The 19,395-nt window shown below is 47.4% G+C and overlaps 1 protein-coding gene across 3 annotated transcripts in view; it reads left to right on the top strand.

Moving 5' to 3' along the window:
* Positions 1-1,152: 1,152 nt before the first annotated feature.
* LOC117040709 (nuclear receptor subfamily 4 group A member 1-like) overlaps positions 1,153-19,395 on the top strand; it is a 38,615-nt gene continuing 20,372 nt past the window's right edge. Inside the window, exon 1 of one of the 3 annotated variants that reach the window (XM_033138660.1) lies at positions 1,153-1,234. In XM_033138660.1, coding sequence (XP_032994551.1) covers positions 1,210-1,234 — 25 coding nt within the window. In that variant the 5' untranslated portion in view covers positions 1,153-1,209. Of the gene's footprint in view, positions 1,235-5,667; positions 5,736-16,588; positions 16,659-19,395 lie in introns of those variants that run through there. The other 2 variants (XM_033138661.1, XM_033138662.1) reach the window with 2 other exon arrangements.

Below are 19,395 nucleotides of genomic sequence, written 5' to 3'. Positions count from 1 at the left end.
GGAGGAGGCATGACGGTAGCTAAATGGGGTGGGGGAGGAGGCTTTGTTTTTTGGGTTGAGTTTTCCCCCCCTCCCATAACTGGAGCACTTGCTTTGTCCCCGCGCGTAGGGTTGCCACCTGTGATTGTCTCCTAATTCAATGTAAAATGCTGCGTCCTGCATTGGTAGTTTTGTTTTGTACAGTATTCCAGATCGTCTCTCTTTCTCTCTCTGTCTGCGAAGTTAGGGATCCTCTCCAAATGCGTGTCTGAAAGGTCATGTATTTAAGCTCTGGGTTGCCAAGGACAGACAGATTTATAAATTCATGTGTATGTGTTTGTGTGTGTGACAAATTCCAGAGGGGCCATTTTGTTAGGCTGCAATTATGGGCATAGCCAGCATTTTTGGGGGGCGGGGGTGGCAGGCTTCATGTTAGGGGGAGGCAGAACCGAGTTATCTGTGACGCAGTTGGTCAGTTAGTATTTTCATTTATTTATTTATTTATTTACTTGATGGAGGGGGCAGCTACCCCCTCTGCACCCCCCCCCGGCTCGCCCATGGCTGCAGTGGATTGCTCTGAAATCACTTCGGCACCAGATTTTTTTATTTTTTAAAAAAATCGTCCCTGTCCTGTATTTTGCATGAACAAAGGTTGCCAACCCTACCGGGGACTCACGGCATACTTGCACCGGTGCACTGACGTCGTAGGCGGCGTTGCAAGGCTGCGCTCTCTGCCCCTCTTTTCCCACTGGGGGCAAAGGCCGCGGCGCTGCTCCCCTCCCCTCCCTTCCCCTGGCAGCCCAAGCAAGCCCCACCCTGCTCCGTGGCAACGCTGCGAATTGCTCCGGCGCACGTTGCGGGGGAGCCTCGCGCGTCCTTGGGCGTGTAGTATTTTGGGTTCGGAGGCGTCTATTTTTAGCCCCATTGATGGCTGGGATTCCGACGACGTCAACGGAGCCCGGCGTTGACGTCACGGAGGATCCTTCCAGGCCGGGGCTGGGGAGGCGGGGTTTGCAGAAAGTAAAACGGCGCACGGATGGAGAGTGAGCAGCCGGGGCGAGCGCGCAGGGGGCGGGAGGCGGCGGCGGCGGCGGAGGAGAAGGGGGTCAGGGACCGATCGAGTGGGTGGGGGGCGGGCTGGGGGCTCGGCATGGCTCCGGAGGCCGCGGCCCAGATCCCAACACCGGACTGCCCGCCGTCGTGGGAAGAGCGGGGGAAGCAGGGGTGGAAATGGAGGACCGCCAGCGACAGCCAGGTGAGATGTGGGGGGAGAGGCTCGGTGGTGGTGGTGGTGGGGAGATCAGTTTTCCTTTCTCTCTCGGAAGCATAGGAGCCAACTCCTAGGGGCCCGGCTGAGGTCCCTTCGGCCCTCCCCGCAATAAAATATTTGAGGGGGCCACCTCCCCCAAAGGTTGATGGACATTGACATTCAAATAGTGTGCGTGTGAAGGCCCATGTGATCGATTATGTGGGACAGAGCTCACCTGCCCCCCACTCAATATTTTGTTCATGTTGGCACCATGGGCGCATCTAGGGGGGCGAGGGGGCAGGTGCCCCTCCCATAAATCAAGTACAGTAGATACATAAAATACTTAACTAACTGAGCAATTGCATCGCAGGTAGCTTGGTTTAATGTACTTTAATATTTGTTGGAAGCCGCCCAGAGTGGCTGGGGAGACCCAGCCAGATGGGCGGGGTACAAATAATAAATTATTATTATATTATTATTGGTTCTGCTCCCCCAACATAAATCCTGCCCCCCCCCCGCAACATTAATCCTGGCTGCACCTATGGGTGGCAGCCTTTCTCAGAAGGCAAAGTGATGCCTGCCTACATAGAAGTAAATCCCACTGCGTTCGGTGGGGTTTATTTCTAGGTACCTGCAGTGGCGTTTTAGAAAACCTACATAAGGACTGGTTTAGTTTATCATAGTTTTTAATCTCTCTGGGTTCTACGGAGGGATCTCCTGCATAAATCTGTCATTCTTTCCTACAGGGAGCAGATATAGGGCAGCCCAACCGTTCTCACTTGAATAACAGTATATGGGCTATTAGAAGGTTTCTGGCCACCTGACTACTTCTGTATCGTTTTTCTTTCTCCTTGGAGTTGGCAAACGCCAAGCTAGTTCTGGTCTTGCCTTTCTGCAAGATTGTTCCAATTAAAGGGGGGGGGGTGTTTCCCCTCCCATTCCAGTAAGTGAGCTGAATTGCCAAGTGAGATGCTTTCAGTCAGTGTAGATCTCCTTCATGCAGTTTGGCACTCTGTATTCCACCTTGGCGTAACAAAACACGAACCCCTCTTCTGGAGCTGGGCACATATATTGGAGTGACCTGCATACTCTGCATTCCTCTGAATAGCAGCATAGGTGTCTAGACTTGTGTTTGGAGTGAAATGAAGATGGTTGCTAATTTGGTTTGCATAATGGAAATATCCTGGGCTACTACAGATTTTGTATTGGTGAACGTGCTTCTTCACAGACGAGTTGGTCACTCTGAAATACATACGCATAGGAGCGAACCTAACAGTATAATCTTCAGTATGTTTACTTGAAAGTACCGGTCCCATTGAATTCAGTAGCATATATGCCAAAGCATTCATGTTTAGGATCGAAGCCCTTGAACATCACTGTATACTGTATGTTGAAGTGGGTGGGTGTGGGGAGAAATATTTGCTTGGCTGGCAAATGAAGTATTTTTTTTCTGTTGCCTCTTCCTCTTGCTAGATTCTCAGTGCTGATTGCTACATGGACAGCCTAACGAAGCCTTGATAATGCACATAACATACCCATTCCTTTTTTTAAAAAAAATCAATGTGGTTGTCCCCAGCAGGATAAACCATTTCATGCTATATTTTTCCTCCGTCATACAGATTTCCTTGAGAATTAAGTTGGACTGCATGTTTTGCGTAGCTGTTACCACGCTGTGTAAGCACGAAATGTGATTTTCTCATAGAATAAATTTAGTTATATAAAAAAAATACCAAGCCCCTAGTACTTGCTGATGTGAAGCTAAGCCAGAAATAATATGAGTACGGTCATGTGCGCAGTGGGCATTTAATGTTTAATTAATGGGGCTCCTTCTCCTTCCTGTGGAAATGCTGTCTGAACTCACTTTGTTAATTGGTTAACTTTTAGAAGTCTTGGATATTTTTATCCAAGGTGGGGCATAAGTTTAAGAAATAAATAACCCAAATACTGCCTCTTGCCATTAAGTGCAAGTAACACTGCCCTAGATATGGACTTCAGAATGTTAAAGAGATTCATAAATCAAAATGCAGCTCCTCCGCCTCTCTGTGTGTGTTTCTCCCTTTCTCTTTCTTTTCCTCTCTCGCACGCCTCTCACCTTTTGAGGCTCGCTGAAGCACTGACAAAGGCCTAGAGAGCACGCCCTTTGACTGGGTAGGATAGTGACTTGGCTCAGAGCAAGTGTTGTTGGTGATGTGCTGCTCCTTTGCGACCGCACTGCAGGGAACTCTTTCCTGGATTTGAGATGTGCACGCACCCCTTTGGGTGACTTGTGTGAAATACCTTGATCTGGCTGCCGCAACGCCCACTCTGCGGCTGGCCCTTCCTGTTGCATGCTTCCTTTCGGTAGGCCAGGGATTGCACATCTGTGGGCTTACAGATGTTGCTAAACTCCAGTTCCCATCAGCTCCAGCCAGGATGGCCCATGGTTGGGGATGATGGGGTTTGTAGTCCAATAGGTGTTTGATCCTTGCCCGTAGGTCATGAAAATGGAACTTCAGTTACTTAGGAGGTTCCCCCACTCTGCCTTGCATCTTGAATGTCTTGGTAGTACCTTCCAGTAGCACCTTAGAGACCAACTAAGTTTGTTCTTGGTATGAGCTTTCGTGTGCATGCACACTTCTTCAGATACACACGAAAGCTCATACGAAGAACAAACTTAGTTGGTCTCTAAGGTGCTACTGGAAGGAATTTTTTATTTTATTTTGTTTTGACTATGGCAGACCAACACGGCTACCTACCTGTAATTGGTAGTACCTGACCTCCTGGGTTGCGATGGAGTTCAGATGAAAGCATCGTCTTTTCATTCGGTTAGGGTTGCCATATTTCAAAAAGTGAAAATCCCGACGCAAAAGTTGTTGAGATCTTTTTTGACAAAGTTGTTGAGCTTTTCCCATATTGTTGTTTCGTCGTCATGGTCGTGTTCGACTCTCTGTGACCCCATGAACCAGAGCGTGCCTTGGAAACTCTGACTTTCTTCTCAAAGCTTCTCATTTTTTATGTCCATGGTGTTTTCTTGGCAATGTACTGGAGTGGTTTGCCAGTTCCTTCTCCAGGTGGATCACATTTAGTCTAAACTCTCGGCTATGACCTGTCCGTCTTGGGTTGGCCCTGCACGGCAGAGCTCATAGCTTCTGGGAGTTATTCAAGCCCCTTCGGCCACGACAAGGCAGTGATCCATGAAGGGGTTTCCCATATATGCCCAGGAAATTCCAGACGTATGGCAGTCGTACATTTGGTGTTTCTGTGCATCCTCCTTGCTCTGTTCAGCCAAGGGAGACATTGTGTGCATGACAATTCTGCTTGCACAACTCCCAAGTAGGAATGTGGGCCTCACGATTGATTTGGCACCCCTGAGTGACTGACTCAAGTTGCATTGTTTCTGATCACCACCACCCCCCCCATTGTTGATCATGTTCAACATTTCTCCGATGAAAAAAGGGATGTCCTGTTCCATAATGATGATGATGATGATGAATTTATTATTTATACCCCACCCATCTGACTGGGTTGCCCCAGCCACTCTGGGCGTCTTCCAACATACATAAAAGCATAATAAAACATTAAACAAACTTCCCTGTACTTTCAGGTGTCTTCTAAAGGTTGCACAGCTACTCATCTCCTTGTCTTGGGGGTTGCATAATTCCATACACTGGTGAAAATAGGGACGTCCTAAGGAAAAGCGAGATATTCTGGGATCTAATCAGGGTCTGGGAGTGTGTCTTAATGTCTGTACCTTACTTGGAATTCAGGCTTTTAATGTGATTTGAGTTTGTTCAGTTTGAGACCAGCAGCACTTTCGACGGGCGCCGAAAAGTGTGTTGGACCAGGGAAACGCTGCAAAGTTTGGCCTTCGCTTCTGGCAAAACAAGCTCTTTCATAACTGTGCTAAAACAGACGCCAGCCTGCTCAATTGCATCAGGGTTGTTTTTTTTTTATTTTTAATTCCGGCACCAGCCAGCCATGCTGGGACTCCCAGCTTTGGCTAGAAAGTGACGTTTTTTAGGAGGTCAACTAGGGATGGGAAGGGAAAGATTCCTGGTTTAGAAGGGATTCCCCACATGGCCTATATATGGCTCTTGGCGTGTTCTTCCAAGACCTGCTGACGCGAGCCACTGCCTGTCCAGCTGCTGACGTCCAGCGGTGGGTGGGACACCCCTTACGCTTTCTCTGACGCCGCTGTGGGCTTGGCTTCCTCTGAAACACAAACATGCGTGCATTCAGCGCTCTGCCTGCCAAACCCCACTAAGCAGTTCCCGGCCCGGCCCCTGATGATTGAAACCAGCTGTGGACTGCTGCCCTCCGCCGCCGCTGCCGCCACCAGCGCTGGCCACCTGCCAGATGGCTCCTCAGTCTTGGCCAAGGTGTTCGCTACACCTGCAGGTTTGCTTCAAATGAAAGAGGGAGAGAGCGAGGGAAGAGAGCGACGGACGCCAGTCCAGCTCCCGTGCGATCAAAGGCAACACTCCTTTCAGACAGCAAATAACTTAACCTATGGAACTTTCTGTTACTGGTGAGTCACACACACTTCGAAGCAAGGATTCCTTTTGCTGGGAGGGCGGAGCGGGGGAACCCAGGAACTAATTGTGGCTACAAGCCTTCTGAGCGAAATAAGACGATGCTCTTTAGATAGAAGGGCTGAGTTTCTGCCTGGAAAGGAGCTGATGATGGTTCCATCCACGATTTTATGGAGCTGCAATTTTTATTTTTTTTTATAATGTTTGATTGTGAGTCATGGGTGGTTTTGCAAATAGAAGCTGCCTTAAGCTGTTCAGCCAATTAAAATGAGCTGCGGGGAGTGTGCAGCAGAACTATTTACCCTGGAATAAATAATTATGCTAACTGGTTTTTTTATCCACCGCAGCGGTATTAAAGGGTCCATTCTCCGCTCTGCCAAGGGATGCCCAAGGAGCAAGGATGTTAGTTTGGGTCTCTGGTGGTGGTGGTTGCCCTGACACTAATCTGAGACAGGAGGTGCTTAAAAGGAGGGGTGATGAACTTGCAGCTCTCCCAATGTTGTTGGACTACAGATCCCATTATCCATGACCATCTGGCCAGGGCTGATTGGAGTTGGAATCCACTAGCAATCTGGATATCAACAGTAGACTATGAGAATATCATCCACCCATCCACCCTTCAACCAGCCCTGAGCAAATAGGAAAGATCAACAGTTTAGCCGCCCTGATTATGTGAGAGGGGATGGGTACAATCACGGCAAAGGATGTATGGTTTCCTAAACACAAGACGGTCTTTATTGCAAATCCGGGCTCTTCCTCTTCACGGTGTTGCTTTTCTTGGAAGTTCTCTCCCAAACCCAGTTTGACATGTTCGTACACTTTGTCCTCCACCTGTGTTCCTGTGCCAGGAAAGATGCATTTAGTTTCTGCCAATCAAAATGCTTATGGCAGGACTCCCTGGGTGCATGTGCTGCAGGTGTACATTGCCTAGGGGAAGGGAACTTCCTGAACAATAAAGAAGTCATTTGGGGTCAGGACACTTAGGAGAAGGCCTCTCTTCTTTAGTTTTTCCTTCTGTAGAAGCGGCGAGAGCTATCTCCTGCTTTCCCCAGACAGTTACAGTTATAACTTTATACAGGTATAAAGGATAAATGGACATAAAACTGAAATCAGGAATCACATGACAGAGAAACCAGTAGGAGAACACTTCAATCTCCCAGGACATTCTATACAAGATCTCAAAGTAGCTGTCTTAATACAAAGGAATTTCAGAAATAGACTGGAAAGAGAAGTGGCTGAATTGCAACTAATCACCAAACTTAAAACCATGGAGAAACCTGGTCTGAACAAAGACATTGGGTTCTTATCTCATTATACATGACAAAGCTATCTTTAGCCATCTCACCCCTTGCCTTTCCCTGTAAGACCAATTGCAGTCTTTAACAGTTGTCAACAGGTTTTCCACACCTATCAGCTGATACACCCATTCCCACCACCCTTCTGAGTAATACCCCTCCCCACTCTCTCACTATATTTAAGGGTCTGGTGACTTCCGTTTCAGTGTATCTTAAGAAGTGTGCATGCACACGAAAGCTCATACCAAGAACAAACTTAGTTGGTCTCTAAGGTGCTACTGGAAGGAAGTTTTTTATTTTATTTTGTTTTCCCCAGACAGGTTTAAGAGGCTCCTCTCCTTCAGTGATGGGCTTTACATACTGACTTCAGTGCTAACTCTGCCACAAAGTTTCCCCGTGAGCACAGAACCGCTAACATCAAAATAATTTTGCTTCCTGGAGAGACTTTACCAGAGTTTTTTCATGAATCAGTGGAAGCGGTGGGTTGGGCAATTCAAGATTCACTGACCTTGATTGAATCTAATAGGTATGCAGGTCCAGTGACTGATCAGAGGGAGGACATTAGATAAAGCACAATGGCTAAAACTAAGCACGTCACAAACATGTACCAAGCTAGAAGGGAGAAGAGCTGGGTGCCACCTGTAAAAAAAAAAAAACCCAGGATACAAGTAGATTCCTCCTCATGAGCCTAAAATCTAGGATCCAGCTATTTTGCTCAACTTGCCGGCGTTAATTTATTTCTTGCATTTGTACCCCAACTTTCTTCCAAGGGCCTTGGGGTGGCAAATGAAGGATGTACTTGGTGCATCCTAAAAACCAACCTTGCAAAGTAGACCAAGCTGAAAGACCATGATTGGCCGGAGATTGAGAAATCCGCTTTGTTGTTGAATGGGGTTCCGTCCCAGGCTGTCCCGAGTCCTTGCGGTGTTTTGTATCATCAAATCTGCCTGCTTCTCCTGCTTTGAGGAGGCAAAAGGCTTAGGCCCTAGGGCCTCAGCTTGTTTAGTTACCCAGCTTCAACAGAGAGGCACCACCTGGGAATGTCTTCCCTCCTAAGTAGTTTCTGTACCCTCTCGAATATCCTGCAGTGCCAGCCAGGAACTCCGAGCTTCTTGCAACATTCTTGTCGAGGACACTCAGTAGCAGGCTAGGAGGACTTTGTACCTTTTGTTAATCCGGTTTGCACCTGGGCTGCAGGGAGGGGGCACAATCTCCCACTTCCCAGCTGTTCTCTTCAGTCCCGAAGCACAATCGGATCGCGCCTAGTCAGGGTTTCTGTAAAATGAGATGCCACTGAGCAGAGCAGAATGCCGGGGACCTTGTTCTTTCTGGGGACAGAGTAGCTTTTGTGCGTTGGAATCCAGGAATTGCACTGTGCATCTCTGTCTCGGAGTGTGGGCAGCTGGCAGATTTCGAATGCTGCCTGGCTGCCCTGCACAGAGGGTGGCAATGCCCAGAGTCCTTTGTGGCAGCACCAAGGATTCTTGGGTCTGACTCCCTTCTGACTACAGGTGGGTAGCCGTGTTGGTCTGCCATAGTCGAAACAAAATAGAAAATTCTTTCCAGTAGCACCTTAGAGACCAACTGAGTTTGTTCTTGGTATGAGCTTTCGTGTGCATGCACACGAAAGCTCATACCAAGAACAAACTCAGTTGGTCTCTAAGGTGCTAATGGAAAGAATTTTCTATTTTGTCCCTTCTGACTGTTTCTTCATCTGCTGTTGCCAGATGAGGACATAAGCAGCCAGTAACGAGGTCCATATTGTAAAAGATCCATTTGGCAGATTTATGAATCAACCCAATCCTGCCTCATAAGGGGAAACATTTATGAAGTTTTCTGTAATATTGTTGCACAGTTTGATACCTCTCTATATTCTTCGTATGGAAGTTCATACAAGGATTTGGAGGCCACTGCGAAAAGGCCCTGCGACTGCCACATCTTTTTCCCCTCCCCGTGTCCCCTTTTGGACCATGGTACTCCAAAAGTGAGAGAGAGAGGGGGACACAGACGCCTCCTAGAAAAGACATCTGGTACGGAAACACTTTTAATAACTCAGCAAGCGGCTTGCTACCCTGCCTGGCACCCAGTTCCAAGCTCTGAAGTCTGACGCGTAAGTTGGGAACACTCTGAAACGCAAGGGTTGCCTTGGGAACATACCCCGAGTACCAGACTCGCAAGCCATCTTTCCTTTAGAACCAGACTGTGCCAGAACAGTTTGTGTAGCTGATCTATCTTCTCTATGGGATGACTTGGATGGAGTTGGCAGTACATGGTGTTGCTGGGTGTTAAAACAGGGTCCAACTTGGCAGCGGATGTAGGGCTGACTGCTTGTCTGATGGGTAAAAAAAAAAGTCACGTTTTGTTGCACTAGAACCATTAACAACAAGAGTTTGGGTTGGTTTTCCCCCCTCCCCTGTAATTAGCATGAGTTTGGAACTGAACTATTTGCAAATCAATTGCTCCGAGAGATTATGGGAGTTGTAATCTAAGCAAGATCTGTAGGGCTAAGAGTTCCTGATCTCTGACTTAGTATCCAGCAGTGATCAAGTTCTGCACTGATCTTGTAGTGGGGGGGGGGGCGAATACAAAGACTTCTCCCTCCTTCTCTCCAGTGTCTTTTTAAATTATTGAGCCAGGGGTGGTGTTTCTCCCTTATTTGTATATATTAATAGTGATATAAACGGAATTTTGTCCTCTTCAGTAGTGATATCCATTCTCAGAGTGCTGATCCTTATGTAACCGACACCGGCGTAAGGTACTGGCAGGCTTTGTGGAAACCCAAAAGATTTGCAAAAGGACAATAAATATTTGGGAGGGTGGAGGGGGATCTTTCAAAAGCTCAGAGCAGCCAGAGAGAACCAATCACATGGGATACTGGTTGACTGCTGGGGAAAGCTGAAAACTGGGTGGGTAGTGGCAAGGAAAGGGAATGGGGTGCATGGAATCCTGAAAATGAGCTTGTTCCGCCCTGCAACATTGCTTTATATAATGCCAAACGTACTTGATTAATTCAGGCTTCCTACCTAGATGATTCTAACTCCTAGACCAGATAGGATGATAAAAAACCAACCTCCCTTCTGAATTCCAAATTACTGTATTTTTCGCTCCATAGGGCGCACCTTGTTTTTAGAGGAGGAAACAAGAAAAAAAAAATATTTTTCTGGTTTTCCTCCTCTAAAAGCCCTGTTTTTCTGAGGATCAGCTAAAAGTTTTGCAGCTTTTTTTGCAAAGGGAAAAGCCCTGGTTTTGGTTTTGGTTTTGTTTTTTTGAGGATCAGCTAAAAGCTTTGCAGCTTTTTTGCAAAGGGAGAAAAGCAAAGCCCCAGGGACCACCATTCGCTCCATAAGATGCACAGATATTTCCCCTTCATTTTTAGGAGGAAAAAAAGTGCATCTTATGGAGCAAAAAATACGGTACATAATTACTGTTTAACACGTTTGGTCAAGAGTGGAAACCCAGTGTGCGGCGTTTTCCATGTGATGTGTACATAGCAGGTTCTTTGCTTGATGGTTTTTGAGATTATTTTGAGTGTAGGAGAGAGGCACAAAAGGCTTTATTAGAAGCACAGAGAGATCTGAGTAGGTTTTCTCCCCTGGTCCCCCACCCCCAGTGGCAAGCCACATTTCCATGCTTTCAAGAGAAGGGCTTGCCTCGCTCTTAGACTTCAATACGGCTGCAGACCTCAAACCACTTCGAAGTGCCTTTAAATTGTTTCAGAGCGGAACTTTCCATTGAATTAATGTGAGGACTGGTTGTCATCTACATATACATGCCTTTCGAATAGCGTTTTTTAGCTCCTCTTTGAGGTCTCCTGCCTAGCAGTCTGGTTTTTGCCTTTTTTGCGGTGCTCCTCTCATTTTCTCCTCTTCTTCAAGAGCAGCCGTCAACTACATTTTTACTAGCCAGCTGAAAGCAACAGAATGATTTCGGACTATTTCAAGAAATGTTAAAGTTTGATGGATTTGCGGGCAGGATTTGAAGCACGAGCAAAGAAAGAATTAAGGCTCACTGTAATATTGTTAGGACATAAGAGATAGAAAACGGGGAGGGAAAAAAATCATCATGGAAAACGGGATGGGAAGTCGGCAAAACAAAAACCAAAATTATGTATTGGAGTGTATAGAATTTTTAACTGAAAGTTAACATTTTATTTTATTTTTATTTTTTTAAAGTTTCCTTCCCAATCATCTCCAAATTCATTGGTCACACTGGGATTCTCTCATTCTCCCAAAGAGCTCAAGGTGCCATAGAGGAGGTTATTCTATTTTTTTTTACACTTGTGAAAAACCTGTGAGGGAGGCTAAGCTGAGGAAATCAGTGACTGATCTAAGAAGGGTCTTTGGGGGGACTAATCTCTTTTTATGCTCAGAGTCCAGTCCTGGATTCATGATTCTCCCCCCCCCCCCGAAAAAAGTATATTGAAATCACAGTGTTCTATTGGGAACCTGATACAGAGACATTGAGCCCGTTTGAGGACAGAGGATCGGCTAGATCAGAGATGGAGAAGTCTTGGTCCTCCAGATGTTGCTGGACTCGGTCATCCCTGGCCGAGGTCCATGAGAGTTGGTACCAACAACAGCTGGGGGATGTCAGGTTCCCATCCCTAAGCTAGGTCATCTTCAGATTGCCAGTAGTGCCAGGATTCTGTGACTTGGATTTTAGTAAAGGTAAAGGGACCCCTGACCATTAGGTCCAGTCGCGGATGACTCTGGGGTTGCGGCGCTCATCTCGCTTTATTGGCCGAAGGAGCCGGTGTACAACTTCCAGGTCATGTGGCCAGCATGACTATGTTTCAGGTAGGTAGCCATGTTGGTCTGCCATAGCCAAAACCTATTTGTTTGTTTTCAGCATGACTAAGTCACTTCTGGCGAACCAGAGCAGCGCACGGAAACGCCATTTACCTTCCCGCCGGAGTGGTACCTATTTATCTACTTGCACTCTGACGTGCTTTCAAACTGCTAGGTTGGCAGGAGCAGGGACCGAGCAACGGGAGCTCACCCTGTCACGGGGATTCGAACCGCCGACCTTCTGATCAGCAAGCCCTAGGCTCTGTGTTTTAGACCACAGCGCCACCCGTGTCCTGGATTTTAGTAGTATCCCTCTATAATCTTACCAACCCAACATTTTTAAAACGGACGAACAAGGCACTGTTGGTTTTAATTCCTTAAAATTTAGGGTTTGTCGCCCCCCGCCAAAAAAAAACACCCCAGCATTCGAGAGTGCTGGGGTAACCAACCAATTGACAATGACATTCCTCTCCGCGGCAGCTGCTCTGGGATTCCCGCCAAGGCTTCAGCTCAAACATGCAAGAAAAACGCATCTTGTTACGCAGTCGGTCTTAACAAGCGCGAGGCCTTTAAGCAAACCCAGAGGCTGCCGAGGCTAAAAATATTTTTAACAATAGGAAAATGCATCAATCTTTCCGGCTGCCGAGTTATCGGCGTCTTTTATGCTTGGCCTACAAAATTCCACTTGGAGGTTGCAGCCCCTGATGTTTCGCCAAGTTGGAGAATGGGGAGCGGGGGGGGGGGTGGAGAGGGAGGAGACCAGGCAGAGGAAAAACTCCTTCGGCCCAGGGCTGACTTTTGTTTTCGTGACACTAAACTCCCGGCAAAGTGGCTTGGGGCCTTTGGGGTTTGACCGCTGGGGCAAGGATCTTTAAGGCAAAGCTTTATAAACACATACACCCGGCCTGATCTTATATGCATGTTTACTCAACAGGACTTCCCGCTGAGTTCAGCAGGGGTTCTGAGGGTGGCAACATGAGAACGGTCCTTTTCTGCAGTGGCTCCCCGTTTGTGGAATGATCTCCCCAGGGAGCTTTGGCTGGCGCCTTCATTATACACCTTTAAGTGCCAGGCAAAAACGTTCCTCTTTAACCAGGCCTTGGGCTGATGGAAGAAGAAGAAGAAGAGTTTGGATTTGATATCCCGCTTTATCACTACCCAAAAGAGTCTCAAAGCGGCTAACCTTCTCCTTTCCCTTCCTCCCCCACAACAAACACTCTGTGAGGTGAGTGGGGCTGAGAGACTTCAGAGAAGTGTGACTAGCCCAAGGTCACCCAGCAGCTGCATGTGGAGGAGCGGGGATGCGAACCCGGTTCACCAGATTACAAGTCTACCACTCTTAACCACTAAACCACACTGGTGGACATCTGGACATATCTCGCTTTGCATGTCGTGAGTCTATCTCATATATTAAACAGTAGCTAATGAAAACAATTGCTTACATAAATGGACTTTTCCACAATATTCTAATTTTTCCACAATATTCTAATTTTTTGAATTTCACCTGTATGCTTTTCAGCTGGTCAGTTAACTGTAGTGCCCTCTGATTTCTTGTGCTGCCTGTTCATTCCAAAATCCAGGACTTAGTGAATGAACCTGAATGAAAATCCATTCATCCCACTAGAGCCAAACCCTGAAAAATCTTCACACGTTTGTTGGCTTCCTCTTATGACTCTTGGTTATCACAACCCAATACAACAGGCTATGCAAACTATGAAAAGAAAAGAAAAGAAAAAAGGCAGGGAGGGGGAGAAAGTGTAGATTAAAGGCTTGATTGCTCCGATGACTTGTCTCCCAGGTTATCTTACCTGAACTATAGCCTGGAATTTTTTGTGGACAATTTAGGACTGGCAGTAGCACCTAATGGGTACTTTGAGTCTTTTGATTGGAGGAGGATGTGATGATGGAAGGCGAAGGTTTTTGAATATTTGTTTGTTTGGCGCTTTTCAGGCAGACCTCCCAAAGCTCTTTCCATAAGGTTCTTGCAAAAAATAAAAAACATTGATTTTTTTTAACCAAAAAAACACAAAAAACAATTAAGACTGGAACAGACATCTTTATTTAACAAAAGCTGCTACCGCTTCTTCTCACTCCCCCTCAGAGCAAGATTGTTCGTTGTTGCATTTTATCTGATATTCCTGATGTTCATATATAATATATTTAGGTTTTATTGCATTAAGTTCCAGCTTGTGGAGATGTGAAGGCGGGGGAGGGGAATTGCTAGGGACTGTGTGCCCCCCACCCAGTTTTTTTCTTATTCCCACACCCCCTGTTTGATTCTAAAAAATACAGGAGGGAGCTGTTCCTCTCCCCCTGTCCCCCATTTTTCCAGGGTTGTTAATGCCTTGTAAACAAAAATGCAAAGAGCAAAATCAGGATTTGGAAGAGGGCTTAGAAAGCTGGCTGGGAAGGAAGAGAGAAAGAGGTTTCTCTGAGGTTGTGGAAACGGGGGTGACTGCCGGTGCCTTGTTTGCGGCAAGAGTTGCAGGCTCTAGGGAACCAGAGAAATACTTCTTTAAAAATTATTTTTGGTTGGGGCATGCAAGGAAAGCCACCCAGCCAGCAACAGGTGCACAGAGGCACGTGCAGAAAGCTTGACCTAGTTTTTTCTGGACTCCTGAGTCACCCTTGCCTCTAGTTTCCCTTGTCTGATTGAGCGAAACACGCTCAGGGCAGGGGGGGGGGAGGGGCCCTCCACCAGACACTTTCCCAAAACAGAGCCAGCCAACTAGAGATGGTGATACAGTAAAGGGCAAATGTTTGATGCAAGTTGGCAGGGCCCTGCCCTCATCTTTACACTTAATTTCCCTAGACTAATTTATTATCCACTTTGGAGATCTAGTGAGCTTCAAGCTTCAGAATCAACCCCCTTTTTTGCCAGCACCAGTGTTATAAATGTGCAGAGTGTGGTTTGCTTGGTTTATTTATTTATTTATTTATTATTTCTAACTCTTTAGTGCTGCCAGTAGTACTGAACATTTGCGAATAATTAACAAATACCCTGCCCCCTAGTTGGGTTGTGTGTGAGAGAAGTGAGGACATGTACTACAGAGGATGTCTGCATCATCTAAAAAACACAGTTTATATGGGTGCGTAATATTTTTAGAAAAGTTGTTTTATTGACACATTTGAATATTATTCTTGGTTAAATGAATTGAAACTCTTGGTTTTTAACATTTCTACAATCGGGTTGTGCATTTTCAGAGCATGGGGGGGATATTTAAAAAAATCTACTTATGTAATTGTTTAATTTTATAACCAAGCTAACCCACCACCCCACCCAAAGATAGGGACTCAAGGCCTTAGGTTCCCAGGCCCATCTCTCATCAGTACAGTAGCCAGACCTACTTAGCTTCAGCTCAGTCATGTGCCTTTTAAAACCATGCCGCAGGGGCCAATTAATTGCATTGCAAGGAGGCAAAAACCTGGAAAACGTCCCAGCCTTGGTTAAATAGGGCTAGAAAAGTGAAAGTCATGCCCTCGCTGAAATTGAATCTCACCATAGGATTGCAACTTTTGTTTATTTCTCTGTAGTGGGCCTTTCACAGCAGCAGGGGATGCAGAAATTATCTTTTTCCATCTCCAGGCCAAGAAAGTGAAAGGGGGGGGGGTCTCGTCTAAATTCACTATGTGCTGTTACTGAAGACAGAGAGACAACACTTGCAAACAAAACAACACTCAAAATGTTGCAAACCAAATTCTGCACATTTGTAAAGTTCGCATTACCCCCCAAAAGCTGGGTCCTGGGAGGAAGCAGCAGCTCTTTCTACTCATGGTGGTGTCGTGGCTTTTGCAACGATCCGAGCAGAGAGCATCGCCCGCCGCCACCCCGCGCGTCGCTTGGCACTGTTCCGCCCCCTCTCGGTGGGCATCTTCTAAAATCAAGTCTCGGGGCGTTTCGCCGGCCCCTGTTCCCAGGAAAGGGGAGGAGCCGCTGCTACGGGCGACTATAGGAGGGGAGGGCCCTGGATGTACAGACGCGAGCGGAGTTTGGGGTTGTCCTGAGAACCTCGTGGCTGGCAGGGAGGGACGGAGGGAGGGGTGCAACCACCGCTCGGCGGGGGGGGGGGGCTGCCGGCGTGTCTGCAGCGCTGCGAGAGCTCCCTAAGCCGCGGTTCCGAGCGCTGCTGGGCGAGGAGCGGGGGAGCTCACCTTGCAAGATCGCGCCCGCCTCTTGCATCGCCCGGTCTTTTTATTTTATTTTGCCGTCGCCCCTTCATTTCCGTTCCCTGGATCCTCCTGTTCCCCCTTTTGGTTTTTCCTATGACACTTTTTCTCTCTTTCTCTCGTCTCCCCGGCTTAGGGAAAGGCTCTATTTTTAGCCGGGGGGCAGCTCGTTCTATTTTTAGATCAAACAATTCCAAGGCGTGCGTCAATGGAACCCCGCGTGCGTCACCCGCGCAGACATTCCAACCCCTCCCCTCGCTCCGCGGGCGCCGGAACATTCCGCCCCTTTTTGCCTTGTATGGTGAAGGCTGTAGCCGGGCGCGTGCGTCAGAGGATCCCCCCTCCTTCCCTGCCCACCCCTCCGCCTGTGCGTCACAGAGAGCTTAAGAGAATCTCCTGGCCACGGGCTGGTGAGCCCCAGTGGCTTATTCGGCGTCTAGACGGCGTGCAGCTCTCTCTCTCGCGTTCGCTCTCTCTCTCTCGCATCTCTGGGCTGGAGCAGCGCGGCCGCGGACGAAGGGAATCGCTGCCGCCGGCACTCGATGCAAGTTTGACTTTTGGGGGGGGGAAGGGGGAAGAAGGCTCCCCCATCACCAAAAAGAACCCATTTTGAAAAGAAAACAAAAAAAGTGGAAGGAACTGCAGCAAATCGATCTCTGAGCTGACTTGGGTACGTGGATTTTCTTTAAACTCTTGCTTCCCTCCCCCCACCCCCACCCCCGGAAAGCGCAGAAAGTGCTTAAGATGCGCGCCCGAGGGTTGGACTTTTTTGGCAGATGTAGGTGGGGTGGGTTGCATGCGGAGAGGTGCGGGATGCGTTTTGTTTTGGAAGGCGGAAAAGAGCTTTGTAGTACAGTACGCGGATTGCAGCCCGGGGTGTTCTCGCTGTTCGGTGTCCGGTGAAAAGTTGCTGTGCAAGAGATCGGGGCGGGGGCGGTTATATCTTTGGCTTGGAGAAGCTTCTACTCCGGAAAGTTTTTTTCCCCTGCAACATGGGAAGGAAGGAAAGGCTAGGTATAGACACTGCTTAATGTATGCATTCTAAATCCAGCATTTGAGGTGCAGTGGACCCCACCCCTTGCAGATCTATCTCGTTTATCTTGGTGCATTTTAGGGGGTGAACAGAACCCGGTCCTTAGATTTAAGCCGTAGTAAACCCCGCGGAGTTTCTCATGATTGGCTTCTAAGTAGGTGTGTCTAGGCTTTGCAGCCTTCGAAAAGTTGCTCTAAGGTGGAGTGAGTGTGTTACCAGGATCTGCACGGTTGCTCCTTTTCATAGAGCAAACATTAAACCTGACGTTACTTTGGCAGCTTCTGAAAGCTGTCCCGCGTATGGCTACTAGGTATAACTGACTCAAGAGAGGACATTGTTAACTGAGTGGGATAAAAGTGATGCGAGCAAATATTAAAATGAACGTAGAATTATTTCTGAATTTAAATAAAATGCAAAAAATATATATGATCCAATGAGGAAGGTGTGAAATGATGTATTGGGGCATGTCCCCCCCCCCCCTATGTATCGAAGGAGATGTTGGCTTTTTGTACTTTGAAAGTGGAAAAGTGCAATAGGATTGGTCTTGCAAGGGGGGTGGACTGGGTTTGGGCTAAGGAAACTATAATGATGCACTTGTTTCAAACGGAGGTGTTCAGAGCCCACATTTGCATTTTAAAGGATGAAGTTGCAGTAACCTGAGCTTGTGGGAGTTTTGGCAGGTGTGTGCTGGTGAGTTTTAAGTGGCGGGGGTTTGCTTTATAAATGTATATTTAAACCTCGATTGTGACAGCGGTGTAATCTGACAGGGGAGGGATCTTTTGGGGCAACAATTTAATGGTGTCTGATTTGGAAAGGAAAGCGAGTTTGCATTACTCGAAGGCAACCTGGTAGGGTGGTTGATAGCCAAAAATACAATGTGCAGCCAGCCTCAGTGGGCTCTGAATAATGAAGACTGTTCCCTTGCAAGGTTCCTTTGCAAGGCTGAGTAACATGGTTTGGTTTTTGTAACACTCCGTATTTTGGAGAGGGGGAAAATAAATAAGGAGCTCCACCTTTGTTGAGGTAGCCACTGATTTGTTAGGCACCTGCAGCTCTCCAGAAGTTTGCTTCATCAGGCTGAATGTGCCCTGCCCCCCCCCCCTTTTACAGGTTTCTCCATGACTTCAAGTTTATTTCCTTATTCTGAGGCCACCGAGGAAGAGCTGTTTGTGCCAGATTCTTGTCTGCGTGAGGTAAAGCCTTTGCAGAGTGTCCCCCGGGGACATTTGATCCTAATCGGGTTGGAGAATTTTTTTTTTTTTGTTGCAGTGCGTAAAGCCAATTGCCGGTCCTGTGTCCTTCTTTTCCTGAACACAGAAATCCCTCTTCGAGATGGAAAAGGGGGGGGGGAGAGGGAACTGTTTGCGTGCAAAGTGCGCAGAGGGAAGATTTTGAAGCACTCTCTTACCTGTCTGGTTTCTTCCCCCTGCTTCTCAAAAGAGATGCCCTTCTTTCAATAATAATAATAGTAAGTTTTGATTTGCAAAGCGGCTCGCTGTCAGCACAGGTGCTGAGGAGCGTAAATCAGGGAGGGATCCTCCGCCATGGCCTCTTTCATGTGGCTTCTCGGGGGCTCGCAGTTCCTGGCATGTTCTGAGCAACAGGTGCAGCATCAAGTTCGAGCACCTGGCAGCCTGTTTTTTTCACAGCTACCAGGGTCTCCTCCTGTTTCTAAGTTGGTGCGCTAGACTTCAAAGGCTGAGGAGCCAGCTCACAGCCGGTTTCATTTTTTGTCACGGTTCCAAAGTCATCACGGGCACCTTCTTTTCCGGGCCACATCAACTTTCTTGCACGTAAGACGGAGAAAACGTGAAAAAACCTAGGTGCGTGAATCAGTTCGGTCTACCAGCTGCAATTATAAAATGGGGGATTTAATCGTAGTTTAATATGAGCTGTTCCTGTGGAAGTGGTGTTCAATAACGAGGGTGCCATCCCGAAGGTGTCTACTTGGTCAGAAGTCCCTTTGGATTCAGTGGTAAAGATATATGCGGCCCCAGTTACAAAAGGGACCTGCTACTTTCATTACATCTCATCCAAATACCCTCCATTAGGAGAAATTGCTTTTTCTCCATTAGGAGAAAAGCAAGGGGCAAATTGTCTGACAATCAGAACTGGGGGAAATCCCAGGTGGCTGATCTGGGCTTCTTGAAATCTGATGTTGACAGCTCAATAACTCAATAACCAGCTCAACCAGCTCAATGCCTGTTTTCTAATTATTGGAAGCTTGTGTGTGTGTGTGTCCTGTTGACAGCATGGAGTACAGAGTTGATTGCCATGTCCACTTCTTCAGAAGTCTTTCAGGCGTAGCTTTCCTCATCATGCCGTCCATGTAACTATGAAGCTTCACCTGTTTGATTTCTGCCTTCTGCATGGC

The sequence above is a fragment of the Lacerta agilis genome, chromosome 2 (assembly GCF_009819535.1).
Source record: "Lacerta agilis isolate rLacAgi1 chromosome 2, rLacAgi1.pri, whole genome shotgun sequence".
Taxonomy (NCBI): domain Eukaryota; kingdom Metazoa; phylum Chordata; class Lepidosauria; order Squamata; family Lacertidae; genus Lacerta; species Lacerta agilis.
The sequence above is the reverse complement of the archived record's forward strand: the minus strand, read 5'-3'. Positions and strand labels throughout refer to the sequence as shown.